The sequence below is a fragment of the Acinonyx jubatus genome, chromosome D2 (assembly GCF_027475565.1).
Source record: "Acinonyx jubatus isolate Ajub_Pintada_27869175 chromosome D2, VMU_Ajub_asm_v1.0, whole genome shotgun sequence".
NCBI classification, from domain to species: Eukaryota; Metazoa; Chordata; class Mammalia; order Carnivora; family Felidae; genus Acinonyx; species Acinonyx jubatus.
In genome coordinates, this window is record NC_069393.1 from 57,321,085 (window position 1) to 57,343,643 (window position 22,559).

The 22,559-nt window shown below is 38.2% G+C and overlaps 1 protein-coding gene across 9 annotated transcripts in view; it reads right to left on the bottom strand.

Annotated features, from left to right (window-relative positions):
* Positions 1–20,672, bottom strand: part of ERLIN1 (ER lipid raft associated 1) — a 66,123-nt gene extending 45,451 nt beyond the window's left edge. For 6 of the 9 annotated variants that reach the window (XR_003421248.2, XR_008292298.1, XM_027062837.2 and 3 more), the window contains exons 1-7: positions 20,526–20,671; positions 20,061–20,184; positions 18,275–18,356; positions 13,747–13,793; positions 11,937–11,998; positions 9,194–9,319; positions 7,156–7,229 (exon numbers count right to left, since the gene is read on the bottom strand). Coding sequence is in view for 7 of the 9 variants with exons in the window: in XM_027062837.2 (XP_026918638.1) it covers positions 7,156–7,229; positions 9,194–9,319; positions 11,937–11,998; positions 13,747–13,793; positions 18,275–18,356; positions 20,061–20,173 (504 nt within the window). In the remaining 2 variants the exon portion in view is untranslated. Of the gene's footprint in view, positions 1–7,155; positions 7,230–9,193; positions 9,320–11,936; positions 11,999–12,754; positions 12,790–13,746; positions 13,794–18,274; positions 18,357–20,060; positions 20,185–20,525 lie in introns of those variants that run through there. The other 3 variants (XM_027062836.2, XM_027062835.2, XM_053207632.1) reach the window with 3 other exon arrangements.
* Between the last annotated feature and the right edge of the window lie 1,887 nt (positions 20,673–22,559).

Genomic DNA, 22,559 nt, shown 5'->3' on the forward strand with positions numbered 1-22,559 from the left:
AGATACTCTGCTTTTTACTTCCTTAAAAAAAAAAAAAAATGCTTGGCTACAGGAAAAACCACTCTATCCACTGAGGAAATAAACTCCTTAAGGGAAAAGGTTCTCCCTTAAAAGACCTCCACAAAGCTCTTCAGTTGGATACTTTTGTTTCCTTTCCAGGCTTGCCAACCAAAGAAACACAAGGAAGGCAAAATTCCAAGATTTAAATTGTAAAGTAGGAAACAGTCAACAACAAAAATAAAAGCAAACAAAATTCAGGTCAGTATATGCAACTTAGTAACAGTAGACAATAAACATATTTACTGTTTCTTAAACCTGTAATCACTCAGTACTGGCTATACAGAAACAGTCCAAAGCTGAAGGAAAACAAATACCCGTTAACAGCTTACATTCTTTCTTGCCAGGAGCTCACTTAGAACAAAGTCTACTTGTCTTTTTTAGACATTGTTTACTAGACACTTTGTTTCCCTAACCGTAGTGTACTTTGACATTAATTAAGATTATCTATTTGGGAACTGCAGCTTTTTGAAGGCTGACTTCTCCATCAGAAAACTGATCTTTCAAAAGCTTTTGATTTAACTAGTTAAACATCACTCCCCGCACCCCCCTACATTACAAACACACACAACAAACTCCTGATGTGAAGAAAGTTTTAATTTCCCTCTGAAAACTGGCTAACCTTAAACAAAGCCTCTATGCACATAACCTTCTTTTAAAAGCCTTTTAAAAAGACTTAAAAACTTTTAAGCAACACAGCCTTTCCAACAGGTGAGAGAACAGTCAAATCTGTGAAGAATTTGAGAGCTATCATAACTAAATACAAGAATTAGTGAAACGGAGAAAGAAGCTGGGGACTCTAGTGAGGAAAACTCATTACGTGCTGAAGGTGGGGCATATGAGGCCCTGAGGAACAACGCACAGAGATACCCAGAAGACAAAAATTCCTAACAAGCATTTGTGAGAGATGCCAGATTTCACGATGTGACTACCAGAACACAAATGACTTCCAGTATGTTTTAATATGATCCAGGAGGAAGCACTATCATTTTGCATTTAATTAAGAAACTGGCCATATATTTTTAGTCTTTTTTTTTAATGTTTATTTATTTTTGAAAGAGTGTGAGCAGGGGAGGGGCAGAGACAGAGAGAGGGAGACAGGATCCAAAGTGGGCTCTGTGCAGAGAACCCAATGTGGGGCTCAAACTCACAAACCATGAGATCATGACCTGAGCTGAAGTTAGACGCTCAACCAACTGAACCACCCGAGCACCCCAGGTTTGTTTTTTAAAAAGCATAAAATGGGACTGTCTTCTGAAGATTTCTATTTTGCTGTATGAGGGAGGCTGAAGAACATACTACATGCTTGCCAATCTTGGGAATCTCATAATTTTCAAGTATGTGTAAAGTAAGCACCCACTGTAACAGGTAACGTAAGTTATCATAACAGACTTAAAAAATAAAATGACAACATATCCCAAAACAATGCCCAAAACACACACACACACACACACACACACACACACACACACACACACACACACACTAAAGTGGAGAGGGTAAAAAAGCTAATGAAATGAATATATCTGAAAGTGACCACTGGGGTATAAGCATGTATTTTATTTTATTTATTTTTTAAATGTTTATTTTTGAGAGAGAGAGAGAGAGCATGAGCAAAGCGGGGAAGGAGCAGAGAGAGAGGGGGACAGAGGATCCAAAAGAGGCTCTGTGCTGACAGTAGAAAGCCCGATGCAGGGCTCAAACTCCCAAACTGTGAGATCATGACCTGAGCTGAAGTCAGACGCTTACCCGACTGAGCCACCAAGGTGCCCCTAAGCATGTATTTTAAATGGAAAGCCAGCATATAATATAGTCACTCTCTTACATAAGAAAAAAAATATTTAAAAAATATCAAAGACACATATTTTCACCACTCAAATTTGCCACAGCAGTTGTTCAAGAAGAAAAAAGTATAAATACAGACAAGGGAAAAATTAAATACTGATTATTACAGAGAATGCTTGTAAGTGTTAACTGGGTGCCTCATCTGTGCCAAGTACTGTTTGTTCTAGGCACTATGAATACAACAATGAACAAGGTGAGACTGCTCTCATGAAATTGAAATTTTTAAGGGGAGAAAACACAATAGATAACAACAAAAAGCAAATAAATGAATAAAAAAGTTGCAGATAGCTATGAGTGTCATGTGAAGAATTAAAATAGGATGACTCGGAGACTGGGAAACACTAGGTTGTGGAGGGGAAAATTAAGATTTTTATTTTGGCATAATTATATAAATAAAAATCTAAGGAAATTCATAGTTTCAGTCAAGTAAGATATATAGGTCTAAAGATTTGTAGAACATCGCACATACTGTCAATAATGTATTGTGCACTTAAAAATTTAAGAGGGTAGATTTCGTGTTAAATGTTTATACTACATACACAACAAACAAATTCAAGGAAATTAACCAAAAAACTTTATTAGAGACAGTGAAGTCAACAAACTAGTAGATACACAATAAATTCACCAAGAATCATTTGGATTCCTCAATGCTTACGCAAAAAGAGACAACATATTTAATAGCATTAAAATTCAGTAAATCCATAAGTATTAATTTAATTTGTGATATGGGTTTCTCACCTAGGTCAGAAATTCTAAAAGAAACAAAAGTGATGATATGCCTAAGTAAAACCATAAACTGTGTTCCTAATTTTAAACTTATATGCCAATTTAGATACTGGATATAGCTTGAAAATATCAATAATGAAAACTTATCTGGAAGAATAAGCTGGCAGAAATACCAAAGGCCACTATTTTTGAAAAGATAATATATCTTATGAGATTTTAAAAGTGAATAAAAAGTTGAATTATCATAACAGACAGTAATGTGTTAAAGAAGGAAGGCTGACAAATAGCCTGGAAGATCTGAAAAAGCATTCCAGCTCTCGTAAGAAACTTTAAAAAAAAATTTTTTTAATGTTTATTTCTGAGAGAGAGAGAGAGAGAGAGAGAGAGAGAGAGAGAGAGAGACAGAGCATGAGTGGGGGAGGGGTAGAGAGAGAGGGAGACACAGAAATCAGAAGCAGGCTCCAGGCTCTGAGCTGTCAGCACAGAGCCCGACGAGGGGGATCATGACCTGAGCCAAAGTCGGTTGGGTTGCTCAACCGACTGAGCCACCCAGGTGCCCCTCGTAAGAAACTTTTATGACAAGATTAAGCAACCAAAACAATGAAGATCTTGATCAACCAGTTTAAAAACGTATTACAAAGCGACATTTTTTTCATTCAGTGACTGGTTTTATAAAAACAAATAAATGTAACTAAATTTGAAAGATCTTTCTCACTGCTATGCAGAAAATGACGTAAAGGTAAAAGTGAAAGTGCGGCAATATGAGAGGAGGTGAGATGGTGAGAGATAGTGACTTGGCTTAATGAGGTGGCAGTGAAGATGGAGGAGTGAACAGTTTTATGGATTTTGGTGGTAAAATCAGCAGGATATGGGGTCTGATTAGATGCCAAGGATGAGAGCATTGTCAAAGATGCCTCCCACATGTCTAGATTTGTCTGAAGAGAAAGAGGGGTCATTACTAACAAGATGGAAAAAATAAGGCAGAAACAGATTTGATGGGAAAAAGTTTAGGGCTGAAAACTAATGAAGGAATAGGAAACGGAAAGATCAATGGAATAAAGTCCAAAAAAACAGTACAACATAATAGGATTCAGCAGGCAATACAAATGGTATTTGAAACAAGGGAGATGGAGGCATAAATTATTCAGTAATTCTTGTTGCTACCAAATTGGGGGACAGAGAATTGGAACCCTACCTCACAACTGACATCACAATGGATTCCAAATGAATTAGAGATTTAAATCTATTTTTTTAATTTATTTATTTTTGAAAGACAGAGTGTGAATGGAGGAGGGGCAGAGAGAGACAGACAGAATCTGAAGCAGGCTCCAGGCTCTGAGCTGTCAGCACAGAGCCTGATGTGGGGCTCAAAGAACCGTGATATCATGACCTGAGCTGAAGTCAGACACTAAACTGACGGAGCCACCCAAGCGCCCCTTTATTTTTGAGAGAGGGAGAGAGAGAATGCGAGCAGGGGAGGGCTACAGTGAGAGGGAGACAGAGGATCCAAAGCAGGCTCTGTGCTAACCGCAGATAGCCTGATGACACGGGGCTCGAACTCATGAACCTTGAGATCATGACCTGAGCCAAAGTCAGACGCTTAACCAACTGAGCTACCCAGGTGCCCAAAGATTTAAATCTAAAAACACAACTGTAAAAGCAGAGAAAAATGTGGTAATTTCCAATTTTATTTAAATTTCTATATTATAAAGTGGGGAAAGTGGCTTAAAGTACGCCAGCACTGCAAAAAACCATAAAGGAAAAAATACTAAAATTACTACATAAGTTTAAAGCTTCAGAATTGCCAGGGGGGAGGGAGGTGGAAATTAAATGGTAAAAAAAAAAAAAAAAAAACTAGGAGAAATGTTTCCCATGCATTTAAGAGTTGTAATAACTAACGTAATTCACAAATGAAATACAAATGGCCAAAAAATATCCTAGGGCATTCAACCTCAATAATTAATAGAAAATACCAGAATAATTTCTCTGAAAGGATGGAGAGTGGGCATGCATCTGTTTTTGGGTACACTCACAATCTAATGTGTAGGAAACTACAGCTCACCAACTAATGATGACAGATGTAAGATACTAAAATTTTTTGAAAGGCCATTTGGCAATATGTATCAAAAGGCCTCCAAACAGGGCATATAGTTTGACTCATCAATCCTACACTTAATAATTTGTTTAAGGAACATACTTTTTGGGGATGAGCACTGGGTCTCATATGTAAAAGATAAATCACTGGGTTCTACTCCTGAAGCCAAAACTACGCTGTATGTCAACCAACTTGAATTTAAATTATAAACAAACAAACAAACAAACAAACAAACAAACTAGAAAAAAAAAGAATCTATTGTAAGGGAAGGATTGTAGAACCCTATCATTGCAACGTGTGTGACAGTAAAAATTGGAACCACAGACTAATTAAATAAAGCCATTAAAGGTGATGATGTAGTGAATCTATATTTTTGACTTGAAAAGATGCTTATATATACTGTTAGTGAAAAAAGCAGCTATGGTATGATTCCACTTTAACATTATTTATACCTATAAACAAATATACGCTCCTCTAGATTAAGAAGAATCTAAAAAAATACAACTGTTATCTCTGCAATGGTATGACTATGGGTAAATTTCGTTTTATTATTCATCTTTTTCCCAATACCTAATTTCTTTACAACACACAGAACATGTTTGTATAAAAATATTCAGAATATACAAAATACAACAACAAATCAGTAAGAAAATTAAAACAATACAACAGAAAAGTGGGCAAAGGATATGAATAGGCAATTGACACAATAGCCAAAGAAAAAAAATCAAAAGATGCTCAACTTCATTAATAACTAAAGAAATGCAAATCAAAGAGAGATAGAACATCACTCCATACAGCAAAAATTAGCATATCTAATTGCTTCAAATGCTTGTGAGGTTTACGTAGAAACAAGTATGTACATATATTGTTAGTAAAAATAAAGATTTATACAGGTTTTTGAAAGATAATTTGTACATAACAAGGAGATGTGTCAAGAATGTTCACTACCCTATTGTTTATTAATAGCAAAAAATTGGCAACAACAGAGAACTAATTATGTAATATAAGGCAAAGAATTCTAGGCAGCTGTTAAGAAGAATGAGCTACATCTCCCAAGTAACAACTTAAGCAGAATCTAAGAATCTGTCACATTCATATATTTTATCTTTATTTTTTCATATTTTTACCTTTAAAATTGAAAAGCAACTCCAGCCACAACTGAATGGACAACCAAGAGGATTTTATGAAGTTAGCTGTGGACTTTTCAAATGACCTCTTAACTTTGGCAACACCCCCTCGGCACCAGTCGGAGATAATGGCACAGCGTGAATGGGAAAAGGGAAAACCCTCACCACCTTTCCAGTCTTGTTTCTGAGCTCACATATGATCACTCACAGTGAAGGTACATTCTCAATGGTGTGACACTTCAGACATGTGACACCAAAAAAAGTTTTCTCTTTAGCTGCAGTAACATTCGTCACCACAATAGCAGATCTCCTAGAAACTCTAGGAAAGGACACTAGAGAAGCCATATTACCACTTCTCAGGTAATCCAGATCTACAGCAACACCTTTTAACGTTATTGACCATGACCACAGTAAGACATGTATTTTACAGTGACACCCAATATAAACACCTACACACTTAAATAAAAAAAAATTTCACAGAATGACAAACTTAGTACATGTCATGTGCTCTGATTTCTTTTCCTCTTCAATTTCATTTTATTTACAATGCTGGTCATGATCCACTAAAATTGATTTTAGAATCTACTTATGGATTTCAACCCAATCTGAAAATATACTGACCCACAAAAGCAGGCATATAATCTCTCACCATTCTATCTCCTAATACCACAGCTGCCACCACCACGACCACCAAATTCACCTGCTATCTTACTTTCATTCAGGCCATGCTACCCACTTGAAATACCTTCCTTATTCCTCCCCCCCCCCATATAAATCCTGATAATTCTTCCATTCCCATCTAAAATCCCAACTCAATCATAGTCGTTTCCAGGCAGACTCTCTTGAAATGTTCTATAACTCTAAACTCTTACAGCAATAATCATCCAATCAATATATCAATTAATCATACATGACATCTATTTTGATAGAATTATTATTCAAATTTTATATTTGAAATCCTTGTTCAAAACCTTACTGAGACTAAAGCCTTACTCTTACACTGATTTATCACCGTTATTGTATCTTAATAATGCCTCACATACAAGCGGTGCGCGGATTTCATTTCCTTGTAAGAGTCTCTCAGCTTATCTGTTCCTTCTAAGAGTTCAGAAGAAAATGACACCCAGGGTAAGCTACAAGACTATTTTACTTTGCAGAGACCTAAAGTCAAAGTGAGAAAGCTATTCTATAAAATACCTTAGCGCTTCAATTCAGTAACTGCTGAATAAACAATGTCCAATGAAAGAACAATTAAATTCAAAGCCCTCAAAATTCCTAGAGATTTTCCCTAAGAAAAGGGCTTACCTGTATGGTGAGGCCTGGAGCCATGATGTTCAAATCTTTCTGCAGAGCTTGCTTCAGATTTTCATCTATTTGATCTGTTTTTGAGGCCAAGAACAACAATTCTCATGATACTCAAAAAATAATTTTTCCATTGTATTAACACTGAAAAAAATCCAATCACTATTAGACCTAAAGTTTCCATGGTACTGTTCTTTTGTAAAGCTTAAACCACTGCACATATATATGAAAACAAAACTACCTACATGTTATAAATGTATAAATTATTACATATATTTAAAACTTATATTTAATTTTCCTTTTGTATAGGAGAAAATGTGAAGAACTGTCAAAGAAATTAAGGAAGAAAGATGATAAACAGGTTATTTATCAGAAGAAAAATGATAAACAGGTTGTTTATCCAATAAATGGAGACTCTAAGTCTCTAATATCTTAATTCAGTGTTGTTACTTAATATGTGTCCTGATTATCATAAAAACCAAATTCCTATCCTCAATCCTTAACCCGAATCTCCAAATAACTACATTTCATTTCCATGGACCTCTGCCCATTATTTTGGATTTAAAAAGGGTGCCTGGGTGGCTCAGCAGGTTAAGTCTCTGACTTCAGCTCAGGTCATGATCTTGCGGTTTGTGGGTTTGAACCCCATGTCAGGCTTTGTGCTGGCAGCTCAGAGCCTGGAGCCTGCTTCAGATTTTGTGTCCCTTGCTCTCTCTCTGTCCCTCCCCTGCTCATGCTGTCTTGCCCCGTGTCTCAACAATAAATAAATAAATGTCTAAAAGAATTTTTTTTTAAATAAAAAGGGAGGGGGGAGAGTTCACGGGAAGGTCTTTGAAGTATACAAGAATGGACAATAAAGCTATCACTTCACTTGGCTTTTTAACTTATAAATTTTCTACCTCAATAGTACTCTCACCATTATTAAAATGACCAGTGATGTGACAAATCAGGACAGTTGTCTCATACATCTAGGAGTTGTGAATCATCAATGAGGGATCAATTGGTAGATCTCTAAAATGATTAACCATCCCTATGCCTGCCTGTAAGAAATTCACTAAGAATTCCAGGAGGGAGAAGGGAGCAACCAACAGCAACAACCCAATCACGGGTCACAGCTTTCACTATCACAAATGAAAAGTAACTTGTGCAGAAAAGAGTTAACATAGCAGTCCTGAAGCTGTGATCCTTAGAAAGGCTTGTCTGTAAGTTGGCCTTTGGCTGTTACCTGGGAACTTGAATTTGGAAAGGATTTCCACTATTCCAGGAACTGGTAAGAATGACTCACTGTGCCTAAACTGTTCATACAACAAATGTGGTTTACGCTGAACATGTGCCTTCCTTCTGGGAGTCTGGAATTTTGTTATGTACTAGGCAGAGGATGCCTATATGTTAGCTTCCAATAAAAATTCTGGGCAGTAAGTATCTAATGAGCTTCCCTAGCAGACAACCTTTCATATGTGTTGTCACCGTTTAATACCAAAGTGTATCCTTGCATGACTCCACTGGGAGAAGATTCTTGGAAGCTTGTGCCTGGCTTCCTCTGGATTTTACTTTGTATATTTTTTGCTATAATACATCTTAGGTGAGAGTAGAACATCTATTGAGTCCGGTCAGTCTTCCTAGCAAATCATCAAACATGGGGGTGGGTCTTGGGAAACACCAAGAAACAGACTTCTACTAAATTTTCCCAAATTATCTATTAAAATAACAACAAAGCTAATTTTCACTAAATTATCATAGTAAAAAAACAGAATATAGTCTATAAATAATGATCCTTTTCTAATCTCTATCAAGTTATACAAAGTGCATCTCAGAAAATGGTTCTCATTCTTAAAATATCTTTTGAGTAACTATTTGCTTAATTTAATGATAAGAAATTTTAAACTTCAGATAAAGAATATTTTAAAGACAAATGCTCTATTATAAATTCAGAAGAAATGCTGAAATAACATAATGTTTACTAATATTGTTATAGCGTCCACAGAGTTGACTAAGATTTCCAACTAATCATTCACATATTTAAAACAAATAAGACACTCACCAAATAATTCAATGTAAACTTCTTGAAGTGTATGGGCACTGCAAAACTGGTTCAGTTCATGGTGGATTTTATTGAAGATTAAGGTCTTGTCATAATCTGCAGTGTAGTTCCTCACGATATCAAACACTGAAGGAGAGGTACAATCCATTTTTACCCATGTACCTTCTAATTCAGCCAAGGTAAAAGTTATAATATACGTGAGAAAAAGTGACAACAGAATAGGAAAACATGAAATACAATTCACAAACATTGAGCATTTCTTGTGCTGAATTTTCCAGATATTACTACATTTGCAATTCTAATGGGCAAATTTTGAATTCCATACTAAGAAGAGTCTACATTATCTTGGAGGTAATAAGGAACTGTCAAAATTTTCAAACAAGGGCATGACACAATCACATTTGTACTGTGGCAGCAGTGTGAAGATGAACTGTGGGGCAGGGCAAGTATAAGGCAACTACTGCAAAGCAAAAGTTTAGCTAAGAGGTAAAGAGGGCCTGAATCAATTGAAGAACAGTGGAAATAAAAGAAGGAAGCAGCTGCAAACGACCATTTTGGAAAGGTGATTTTTTGTTTTTCCTCAGATTTTTATTTAAATCCTAGTTAGATAACATATAGTGTAAGGTAAGTTCCAGGAGTAGAATTTAGTGATTCATCACTTACATATAACACACAGTGCTCAAGTGCCTTCCTTAGTACCCATTCCCCATGTAGCCCATCTCCTCCCCAACGAAAAGGTAGTTTTTAAAGGCTGTAAAAAGATACCAGGCTCAAAGGAGAAGAAGCAAACGTTCACTGGGCCAGGCTTTATATCAGGGAATTTATGTATATTACCACTTAATTTCCACAAAAAACCCCTCCAAATTTTGCATAATAGGAAACAGAATTTCAAAAATGTGCCTAAGGGCACATACTAGATAACACCAGATCCATGCTCTACCTATTAAAACATTGTTTTCTTCCTTCAGACCCAAAGACTAGTTCTACTGGCTTTCCCACGGAGGATATCAGGTATAACTGGATTCCAGATCACAACTGATAGGCCATCAATAAATACTTGCTGACTAACTCATTTGCTTGGTCATTACCAAATGAACTGTTGATCCAACAGTTTCCTTATCTCTGGTTAGAGAACCAGCAATAAATTCCCTTCGTCTATTTTTCCAATCATAATCCATTCCACTGATTTGTAACCAGGGAAAGTAGATGGAAAAAAAAGACAAGGAAAATAATAACTGAAAAATATAATCCAAATCCACTTGACAGTAATACAGCTTGCTCTCTACTCTGAAATTCTTTTGCTATTTGTGCCTGTACCAGTGCCATGAAATTTAGCATGACCTTGTATTCCAACATACATCAATACATACATACATCTATGTATATATGTGTGCTGGTATCATGTCTTCTGAAGTACAATAAAAAAACCCTTAGGGAAAAGGCTGTAACTTCACCTTTTTAAGCTGTTTTTGTCAAACACAGTATCCTATACGTATCAACATACATGCAAATTTTAATAAAAAGGATCAAGATAAAATGGCAGATCTTTCAAATGAAAGCAGAGTCTCAAACAGACCCACATACACCTGTGTTCATAGAAGTATTATTCACAATAGCTACAATGTGGAAGCACTCCAAGTTTCCATCAATGGATAAGTGGACAAACAAAATGTGGTATATACACAAAGTATTATTCAGCCTTAGAAAAAAAGGAAATTGTGACACATGTTACAACATTGACGAACCTTGAGGACATTATGCTAAGTGAATATGCCAGTCACAAAAAGACAAATACTATGGTTCCACTTATTATAAGGTACTTAAGAGTAGGCAAAATCATAGAGACAGAAAACAGAACAGTAGGTGCCAGGGGCTGGGGAGAGAGGGAAATAGGAGTTAATGTTTAATGGGTAGTTTCATTTTTGCAAGATGAAAAGAGGTAGATGGCGTTAATGGTTGCAAAACAATGTGAATTTTTTTTTTTAAGATTTTATTTTTAAGTAATCTCTACACCCACTGTGGGGCTTGAACTTATAACCCTTAGATCAAGAGTCACACGCTCTATGAACTGAGCCTGCCAGGCACCCCTGTGAATGTATATAATACCACTGAACCGTACACTGAAAAATACTTGAGACTGTAAATTTTAAGTTATATGTATCTTACCACAATAAAAAAAAAAAAAATTGGGGGGAAAAAAAATCAAACATAAAAAAAAAAGCAAATCTTTCTCCATAACTTCTAAGTTTTTGATTTGAATAGTAACCACTCCATCTCTGTGGCTTTTCATCTTTTACCAAGGAAGTGTTTTCCCCATACTGAGAACTTTCAGATCACTTTACAAGTTATAGCAAATCTCAACTAGAAGTTTTCTATGGTTGTAAATCAATGTGTTCTGATCTGTTACAGATTTTTAGCATGCAAGAAAATTCTCTCATCCTGACTGGATAAAATGCTACTTTCTAGAAACTCTAGAAATAATCAATGACCATCTTGCTCTTCGAAAACTCAGATGAGAGAAGAGTAACACATAAAGTTACAGAAAGTCAACTCTGTTTAGGACTTGTGACCTGTTTCTGCCACCATTTCCCAGAAATGGAAAAGATTCTCATTTTTTTATACATATCAGAAATGAATGAGGTCATAAAACTTTAAAACTACCCTTTTATTCCTTAAGGAATCTCTTCAGATATAAATACTCTAATTGTAACTATAAAAACAACAGAATATATGGGTACCATACCTGCACAGGGGGCCAACATATTAACCACTTCTATTCGGTCAATATAGATCATGACCCCACCACTAAAAACAAAGAAATGGAAAAAGTGTGAGCTAAATAAAATTTATCATAATCCCAGATTCCCACATTGTCAAACATATCCCACATGGTAGACATTTAGAAGGAAAATCTAAAGTCATACACTACTCATTAATTAAAATAACCACTACTCAATCACCACTCAAACATCCCTGTACACATTTAATCTGGCTCCTCTCATAACCAAGTCTCACCTCTGTAACTGAAGCAATCAAATCAGCTCACATGAAGACTAAATGTATAATGTAGGGCTACTTAGGCACTTTGCCCTTATTAACTGAAGCCAACAGCTAACGCAGTACACTTCTCAAACTTTTCCATCAAGGGACCAAGTAAAATGGTTCCCCAAGGTGTATTAAGGCCAGCCACGGGCTGACACTTTTTTTTTTTTTTTTTGGTCTCCTGCCTTATCTTAATAATTCATGAGGAGTTTTAATCTTTTTAAACTGTATTTACTCTAATATGAAAAAAGACTTTCTCCTCAAACCCTCAAGTAAAATTGACACTGCAGAAAGATAGGTCTTGTTAAGTAATGGCTTCCTGTACTTCCTGGCCTATTAGCACAGACCCTGAGGTACATGTGAATCTCAATTTAAGATTCATGAAGTTAGAGATTTTGAAACTAAACAACTAAGTCTTCCTAACAACTTACAAGGACATTTTCTTTCTGATATAAAAGGTAATACCTGCTCACAGAAAAAAATCTGAGAAAATAAGGGAAGCATGAAGATAAAATTTACCCCAAATCTCATCAGCTGCCAATTTTGAGTCCTCTCTAAAGGAAATCCATAAAAGAGAGTTACAGAGAGATCTAGGAAGAACCTGATATCAAATATATAAACTTAAAACAGAGGGAAATTCTCCCTTTTTACAAGCATTTCTGTCCGTCCAGAGATGGCCAAACCTCTTTTACAGGCTTGTAATACTGACAGTCATTTCAAATAGGGCATTTAAAAAAATACCTTGAATTTTACACTCTTTTTTTTGTTACACAATTCAATGTTCTGATTATACTCTAGAAATAATCTAGGCTTTGCTTGCTGTTCTGTCCCTAAAACTCTTTAGGGCAGAGACTTTCAAAGTAAGGTCCCCAGACCAGCAGCAGCAGTATCGCCTGGAAACTTCTGCTAGAAATGCAAATTCTTGAGCCTCATTCCAGACCTCATGAACCAGAAACTCTAATTAGATAGCATTTAGTAGTACAGATGACAAGAAAGTGAGATGATTTCATTCGAACTATTTGTTATTGAGTACGTACTCTGAGTCAAGTGCTGGTTAGGCACTTTATATACACTAATCCTAATCCTCACAATAACCCTGCAAGATAGGTCTTATTACCCAACTTGTACAAACAAGAAAACTAAGCCTAACTAAATCCATAAAGGCATGTATGGGAACAAGGAGTATATGGGAACTCTCTGTCCTTTTGCTTAGCTATCAAACTATAAGTGCTCTAAAAAATAAAGTCTATTAAAAAAAGTCAACAAAGCACACAGGGCAGTGCTGATGTATGAAGTTAGGTCTGCCGGTTCCGAAACTACTTTTTCCAGTACCAAATGGCTTCTAAGATGGAAAGCTTGGAGACACAGCTTTACTCAAATAATGCTCAGAAAAGAAATCCTCCTGGGTTACTATCATGTCTATCTGAAAGATTAGTTTAAGTAATCACAGTTTGTGGACAGAAACTCCATCTGAATTAAAGAGAGGTTAGTAAGCAAGGGGAAAAGCTTACCTTGTTCCGCAAGGCACATTTTTAACTTCATCAGTTTGTAGTGTTGTCTGAGGAAAAAAAAAATATTTCATGAATACTCAGGACACATATTGTCAAAGAACTACTGGTCCCAGAAGAAAACCTACAGAGAACTGCTAAGAGGTAAGTACAGAAGAGCTCCATTACAATTTCAGTCCCCAAAGATTAGCTATCAGAGTAATTTCTTTTTGCATCCTAGTAGATATGAAAAATAAAACAAAATATTTTATAGCTAATGTCCTAATCAAGATGCATATGGACAACCCAGAGTGGGAAGGTTGATTGGGGGTGGGAGCTGGGGCCAAAAAAAAAAAAAAAAAAAAAAAGGCACCCTTAGAAAGTTTCAATGTTGGGGCGCCTGGGTGGCTCAGTCGGTTAGGCGTACGGCTTCGGCTCAGGTCATGATCTCACAGTTCGTGAGTTCGAGCCCCGTGTCGGGCTCTGTGCTGACAGCTCAGAGCCTGGAGCCTGTTTCAGATTCTGTGTCTCCCTCTCTCTCTGCCCCTCCCCTGCTCATGCTCTGCCTCTCTCTGTCTCCAAAATAAATAAAACATTAAAAAAAAAAAAGAATTAAAAAAAAAAAAAGAAAGTTTCAATGTTTAGTCTCTCAGAGTCCCTTATTTGCCTGGAGCTGGCCTAAGATTGCAAACTACATGGCTTACCTACAAGGATACTACCATTAGGACTTCTGCTCTGAACTTTAATTCCACTGCATATTCTGGACACACTGAACCTTATTTAAGAATACAGCAACATATTACTTTATGCAATACAAACAAAAAAGGAAGCATGATCTTTGTTTCTAAAAGCTCACAATCCCACATAAGACATAAAATCCTCATAAAGCAATTGATGACATGTACACAATAACAGATTATAAACTGAATTGCTAGGTAAGTGATAAAGAGTAGAATAATAGTTTGGAAAGCTCTCCGAGGTGAAGTATTTATAAGCCACGTCTAGAGGAAGAGAAATAAGAACACATCTTAGGTTCAATAGCTCCTCGTGCCAGGAGCTTCTTCAGTGCTGAGCATATAGACTGTACATTATGAAGAACACACAGGAAGACCTTGTGACGGTCACTGGCTTTTTGCTTTTTCTGCGCTTAAGTAACAAGTATTGGCAAATGACACTTTCTCCTGGCCCTGCCCATAGGGACCAACATTGTTGTCTTTCCAGTCCAAACCATCCATCTTTCTCTTGCCTGAGTGCGAAGGGAGGCAGTCCATCTAGGAAATGGGACCATGAGGCTACACTTGAGGAACATCTGGACTGCTATTCTGGAGCTTTATTTCTGGTGTGTTTGTTTCACTGTTGTTTGAAATGTTTAATAAAGCTTCAGAAATTTAAAAAAGGAGCTATCCTATCAAATACACACAACTGAGGACAAACCACATGTATAATGATAGGAAGCAAGCTGGCTTGCCTGGAGCAAAAGGGGCGATATAGAGGAGAGTGCAAATTCTGAGAAGAGAATGTGAAATTAGACAGTGGGTCCTAAATGTTCACTGGTGGGCTTGGGCTCTCCCTAGCTCATCTAACATATAGCCACCAAATGAACCTTTCAAAATATGTTTTTTCCTAATTTCTGTGCTTATATGTGATGCAGTCCTCATTATCCATCTTATCTGGAGGTAGAAAAACCAGCTGGGAAGCTAAAGTATTGATTTATTTAAGTTAATGTAGTAAAGGCCATGGAAATTGAAAGCTGTCAGTCCAGGAGACCTAACAGAGGAAGGATGTAATAACTGGTTGCATATAACATTCCAGGGGAGAAAAGAATAGAATACAACCCTAGGGTTGGGAGATTAGGGTGACGGTAAACATTAGTGACAGGTTCTAGGCACAGTGAGGGGAGGTGAAGAGAGGAGTTCAATTTATTTCCTTCAAAACATTAACCAAATTCAATTTCCATATTCCACGTCAACTCTTAATATACATCCCTATTTAAACCTAGAGGATAGGGGCACCTGGGTGGCTCAATCGGTTAAGTGTCCAACTTTGGCTCAGGTCATGATCTCACAGTTTATGAGTTCGAGCCCAGGGTCCGGCTCTGTGCTGACAGCTTGGAGCCTGGAGCCTGCTTCAGATTCTGTGTCTCCCTCTCTCTGCCCCTCCCAGACGTGTACGCATTCGCATTAAAAAAATTTAACAAAAAACAAACCTAGAGGATATTCTCTAACCTTAAAGAACTAGGAAAGAGTTCAAACATTAAATCCTCAATATCCTATCTTCATGTCCTTTTATAGTTCTTTTAAATTATCTCCAAAATCATCATCTTCCCAGTATGAATATTTATTTTAAGTCTTTTTAGGGGCGCCTGGGTGGCTCAGTCGGTTGGGCGATTGACTTCAGCTTAGGTCATGATCTCGTGGTCTGTGGGTTCCGGCCCCATGTCGAGCTCTGTGCTGACAGCTCAGAGCCTGGAGCCTGCTTCAGACTCTTTGTCTCCCTCTCTCCCTTCTCCTCCCCTGCCTTATGTTCTATCAAAAATAAATAAACATAGAAAAAAAAATCTTAAGTCTTTAGTTATGTAATATACTTTAAAGGCTGAAAGTTTTTATATTTCCCTAATAAGCATAGCTTTTTTTCTTTTTATTTCATATACAGGATTTCACATTTCCCGAGATGCTACTTATACATTCCTTTCAACTGCCAAGTTCGTTAAGCCACTTGTTTATACAGGTTGTCTTCTCATGCGTTCCAAAAATTCCTAAAAGTAAATGTCTTGTTCTTATAAGAACAGTCTCTTAAAAGTTTTATTAATGCAATCCTTTCCTAGAATGTTATTGTGTCCCGTATGAAGAAAGAGCACTACTATTTAGCCACAATGGATCCAGCCTTTAATATTTTGTAGATGTATATTAGTTTACACTAAAATCTTTTTACAAATTTCATGTCTTAATAGTTTGACAATTTATTATTATATATGTATATATACATATACACTGCATATCTGCTGTATGCAGCTAACCTTTAAATTTGTTTTAATGTTTACTGTCTGTATCTCTTATATATCTCCGCATCAGTATGACTCAAAATACTAAGCTCCAAGAAAGCAGAAACAGATTTGACTGACTTTGAACAAGATTTTTAAAAAGCTCCTTATCTCTAAGGGTCTGATGATGCCATTGATAACATCATTACTGACTGGGCTGTTGTTGAGGTCATGTAATTAAAACCCCTTCTTTCATGGAGGAATAACAATGGTTAAGTCATTTTTGCAAAGTCATGTAACCAATTAGTGCCAGAGCCAGAGCCATTACCTAAGTCTCCAGGTTTCTGGCCCCATGTTCACTACACCATACTGCTTCCTAAGAAATCAGCTCAATTTAACAACTTTCATAAGCAGAAAGGTCAGAAATACAAATGTGTTACAACCTCTGCCTTCAGGAAGTTTGGAGACTCTCTGGAAAGAAAATACACAAAGCAACTTTGAGAGTACAAACAACATTACTAAAGGAAACATGACTAAGAGCCAAAATTTACCATACAGACTTTAGGAGCTATAGATTAGAAGAAGGATTTGCAGTGAGACTTTAAAAGGCTAGCAAGATTGAGATAGGAGAGCAGTAATGAAGGAGAGTTGGTGAGAGAAGAGGCGACAACATGAACCAAGGTAAGAATGAAAAAATAAACAAGGGAAAACAATATGGAAGTAAGTCTGACTAGGAGAAGAACACTACATTTCACTTCAATGGACACAATTCTTGCCCAAAGCCATCTAAAAGGGAACTGGAAGGAAATCTGGAGGATTTAAGTATTCGTAATGAAACTCTCACTAGAAGGAAGCCTAGACTTAAATTACAAGATTAAAAACATTGAATTTTCCTGAGTTCTGGAAAAATTAACAGCAGATGCTACACAAACTTCTGAATCCAATGATGTATGATCACACTGAGGTTGCAAAAGTAGGCACAATCTAATCCTGTTTTTTCATCTTGTTATAACAAAAGATATTTACTAACTGTCTCCCAAAGCCAAGATACTGTTTTCAACGGACAGATGCTTATTTCAAATATTCAGGGATGCTGTCAAAATAAAACACTCAAAAAGGTTCCATATAAAATTGTGCTTAATGTCCCAGGCAGAAAAGTTGTGTGTAAAAATTCAGATCCTCCTGGTTAACAGTGGCCCAGGAACTGGTCTCTATGGAAACCAAACACCTTTCTAAACCAAGTAATCACTGGTTTGTACTTCTGTGTTTCAAAGTCCTATTTTACTTTGACATGAGAAACAAAAAACATGCTGCATACCACTATATAGATGGGGGAGGTGGGTCCTTCCAAGTTGCCTGGCTCATACTTCTAACACACTTCAAGAGAGTGAGGTGGTTCAAAACCAGAACTTATGCTGTGACAGTTGTACTCTGAACTTTGTAACTCCTGCTTTTAAGTAAATACCACCATTTGCTTAAGCAATAAGGAAATCCACCTCCACCCATGAATGTGGTAACTATTCCTGTCACACTTGTCTACCCAGCGTGGGGGCTTCCCTAGGAATCACTCACCTGCACAGATCTGAACGTAGTAATGAAAGGCAACATGATATGATAGCCTGGTCCACTGGGGCTAGTTAGTAAAGCTCCTCCCCTGCAAAAAGATGTTTCAATTTGACAAGATTATAAAGACAGAAATCCTCTTTCCAAATCTAAAATGCTATAATAAATATTCACTCTTACTCATGCTATGGACCTACTAAAGCCTCACTAATATGAGTTGCTCATGAGGAACAATTACTGGTCTCTAAAATATCTGCCAAAGGTGAAAAAAGATCAAATTAAACTGCCAATGTTACACTTTGTTTCATAAGCTCAAACAAGGATACCTCTGGGTCTCTAGCACTGCTCTCCGTACAAAGGATCCTCCCTCATCTTTAAGCTTCTGAGAAATAATTGTGAAAAAAATTCTAATGGCTCTCAGTTGCTGTACTTTAACTGTACATAACATGAGCCCTATTAAAACATAATACATTTCATCACCAGGTTGAAAAAAGAACACAACACAAACTTTCAAATAAAGAGAAAATTTCTGAGGCTCAAGACTCTTTTTTTCTACCTACCTATATTAAAATACTGGAGGCATAAAGTCTGTGTTAAAAATAACAACAAAAACTTGGCATGGAAAAGATGAAGGGTGAAAGGATAAAATTATAAACAGATAGTATGTAAGTGTGGGCTTGTTCACCAAATTCTGAAATGTGAGAAATATGAAAGTACATCTTGGAAATTCTAAAAAGGAGGCACTTGGCAGGCAGGTATAAAAAAGTCCTGTTTACATAGTGAATAGTAAATTCATAGAACCTGGCTTCTTATCTTGAAAACATTAATAAGTTTGCAAATAATTCATAACAAATAACTAAGAAAAAATGAACTGAAGTCTGTCTCTAATTCTTTGAGAGCCATACCTGGAAATGTTCCTTCCTTGGTTTTACCATTAGGAAGACAACGCTGAACCAGATGGAAATATGAATTAATCTGTCATTTGTTATGCTAGATCTCCATCTGCTAAGACCTATCACTAAAATTGTATTTGAAACTAGCACTTCACAGGAAAGACCGTTTCTAAGATTTGATGGATCTGAAAGTAAAGTTGAAGTTCCTTCAAATACATTATTGCAATTTCTCCAAATTGTCCTCGGTCTACATCAAAAGGAACTGGTTGTAACTACATTGAAGGAAAAGCTATTCCATCTCAATTAGACAGCAACACATCCCACGCTACTCCTTTCCTCAATTTGAAAAGAAAGGGTAAGGTGGGAGGAGGATGGCCCATCAATGCTATATTTATGTCTCTCAAGTTCCAGAGATATAACAACTGTCATGGTCATCATGGCCTCCTAAGCCAAAACCAGTCACTACGGGCTATCAGGGGAAAAAAATCGAAGAAACGACCACAAACAAGAGCAGAGTTTCTAAATGGCATCTGTGACTACAAACTAAAAGCCTGTACAGCTGTATGGAATATAACAATGACTTATCTACCTCTTCAGTCACAGTGGAGCGACTACTGCCTTTCTTCCTTCTTCGTTTTTCCCACAAATAATTGAGTTTGCGGTCTATTAGGAATAAATGTAGAAAATCTGAACCTCTGCACAAAATGCAGAGATCAATAAAACTGTCCAATACTTAGAGGGTGCTTGACCCTCATCCTCCCCTAGGGCTGGGACGAAAATCACTTCCTAGGACTGGAGAGCTCCCCGATGCTGCAAGAGGGGACAACTTCGTAGACTCACTCTTAACGGGAGTCCCCTTTCAACCTACTCCGGAATCTGAACTGACTGCACACGCTGCTCACCTGTAGTACACAGCCAAGTGTCCTTCCTCGATCTTGTGGATGGAGGCGTAGAGAAGGACAACCACCAGACCCACCACTGCGGCCACCAGAACCCGAGCTTGAGTCATATTCATCCTTGTTCCTCCTAGATGGGGGAGGAAAGGATCCCCAGCCTCGTGAGTACCCACGCCACCCCCCCACCCCCCAGTTTCCACCCTGTCTCCGGAGACCCGGCCTCCTTCCGCAGGGCGAGCCAGAGAGTTCTGTGCCCCTTTTCTCGCATACTTCCCTGCTCACACAGCCTACTTCTCCCTCGCCAACCCCTCCGCCCGAAAAGGGCCGCGGGCCGCCCCTACTCGGTGAGCGTCCTGACACCCCCAATCTCAACGGCCGCTGCACCCACCCCCAACCTTGGCGGAAGGCACTAACTGAGAAGGGGCCAGCCGCAGACTCCAGGGGGAGGCCGACCCTAAGGCCGCGCCTCACCGATCAGTGACGCATCGCCCCCGCCTGCACGTGCAGCCGCCTCTCGGGCCGCGCCAACCGCCGCCAACAGCCGGCCCCGCCCACTCGCCCGGCACTGCGGCTGCGCAGCCACGCACGCCGACGTAGCTCTCCCAGCGCCACTAGGAGACGGGGAGCGGGCGGGACAAAATTCTCCCGGCCGCCCGCCTGCGGAGGTACTTGCGCTCCTCTCTGCGCAATGCTGGTTTCCTGCCATGAAAGAGAAGGGAAGCAGAGATATAGAGGGAAGGACAGGGCGCCTGGGACGAGGGATTGGTCAGTTTGTTCTTGCGCAGAAATCCACTCGCGTGCTCTCTGTGGTAGCTGCTCCGTTTGTCCTTTTGTGGTTTATACCTTGTGACAACCACATGCTTCAGGCACGGGTCCTGCACGAATTCAGGAGCAATAGACCTGTTGCAATAAAAGTATTGTACAAGTTCAGAAGAGGAAGATATTCAATCTGACCACATCTTTCATCCTTCAGGTGTTTTTCTGAGCACCGATTAACGTGCCAGAATATTGATCCAGTGAGGGCTTTATGAAGGCCATCCCAAAAGAAACAGAATAAGCACGCGAGTGTGTGTCTGTTTGGGGGAAGGGGGTCATCCAGGTAGCTCAAAGAGTATTGCACCTTTCTTGAAGCCCGAGTGATGGAAAGGAGTGGTATAACAGGTTTGGCCAGGCCCAGATTTTGAAAGGCTTGCATGCTGTTTTTCTTCAGGGAGAGGGAGCTGAATGACTAGAGAACAGAAAGACTTTCTTTGTACTGCAGTCTTCTGTTCTTTCAAGTTATGGATCATGTGCATATATTACCCAAAACAAAAAAGGCAAAGTTAAAGAGTAGAGATGGGAATGAGATGAACACAAGGGAAATAAAGGTAGCATATAAAAGTAGGTTGGACAGTAATCCTGTAAGCTCAAAGCCTAGTGGGACCAAAACCGGACAAGGGAGATGAGGATCCGGGGGCCCTGTAGCCTTGGGCAGAGAAGTGTGGGAAAACAGTACTTTAGGGCCAAAATGGCTGCAAAATGGCTTAGAATGGAGGCAGAGAAGCCAAGCGGTTAGGAAACTGGAGGCCTAAGGTTACGAAGGTAGTAACAGTGGAAATGGGAAGTGGTAAATAGGATTTCAAGCCTTCATTAAAACAAGACCACTCTGCCCTCTCCCTTCAATAAATGTACTTACCTGTACTGTTCATAGGACTTTTATTACCTACAAATGTCTGGGACCTCGTCTGTTCTAGGCATATAATATTAGCAAAGCTTAGCTATTTTAACTTCCAGAAAGCAAAACGAAGTTAAAACAACTTGTTCCAGCCCGTTTTCTGGATTGATTTTCTTAGCTTTTCGTAATATTGCTGGAATTAGAAAATGAAATGTATACCATTTACAATCGCCATTCCACTCTGAAAAGGTGTGACCCAGTAAAAAAGTCAACCCATGCATCAGAAACAAGTCTGAGGTGATCTCACTATAATTTACTGTACTGAGTCAGAACACCTGCCTGTATTACATGCATCAGGCTACCCTGACGTCACCCCAGCCACACCATAAACTGGCCACACCCGAACACAGATCTCTTATCAATTATTACAGTGAAATTTAGAAAATATGCAGTCATCTAAACAATAAATTTCTTTAATAATCATTTCAATGCTTGGATGGCTTGCAGTGTTCAAACTCCCAGATAAGCATTCTTGTAATGCTTTTGTTAAGGGTTTCTGATCTTACCATCTAGCTCAATATTCTAAGCAACAGGTATCCAATAAATGTTTCATTGATTAAAACCTAGAACTAGAGGGGTATCTGGGTGACTTAGTCGGTTAAGTCTGCCTCTTGATCTCAGCTCAAGAGAGGTCCTGATCTCATGGTTGGGAATTCAAGCCCTACACTGGGCTCCATGCTGGGTATGAAGCCTCCTTAAAATAAATAAGTAAGTAAGTAAATAAATAAATAAAATAGGGGCAACTGGCTCAGTTGATTAAGCGTCTGACTTGTGATTTTGGTCCAGGTCAC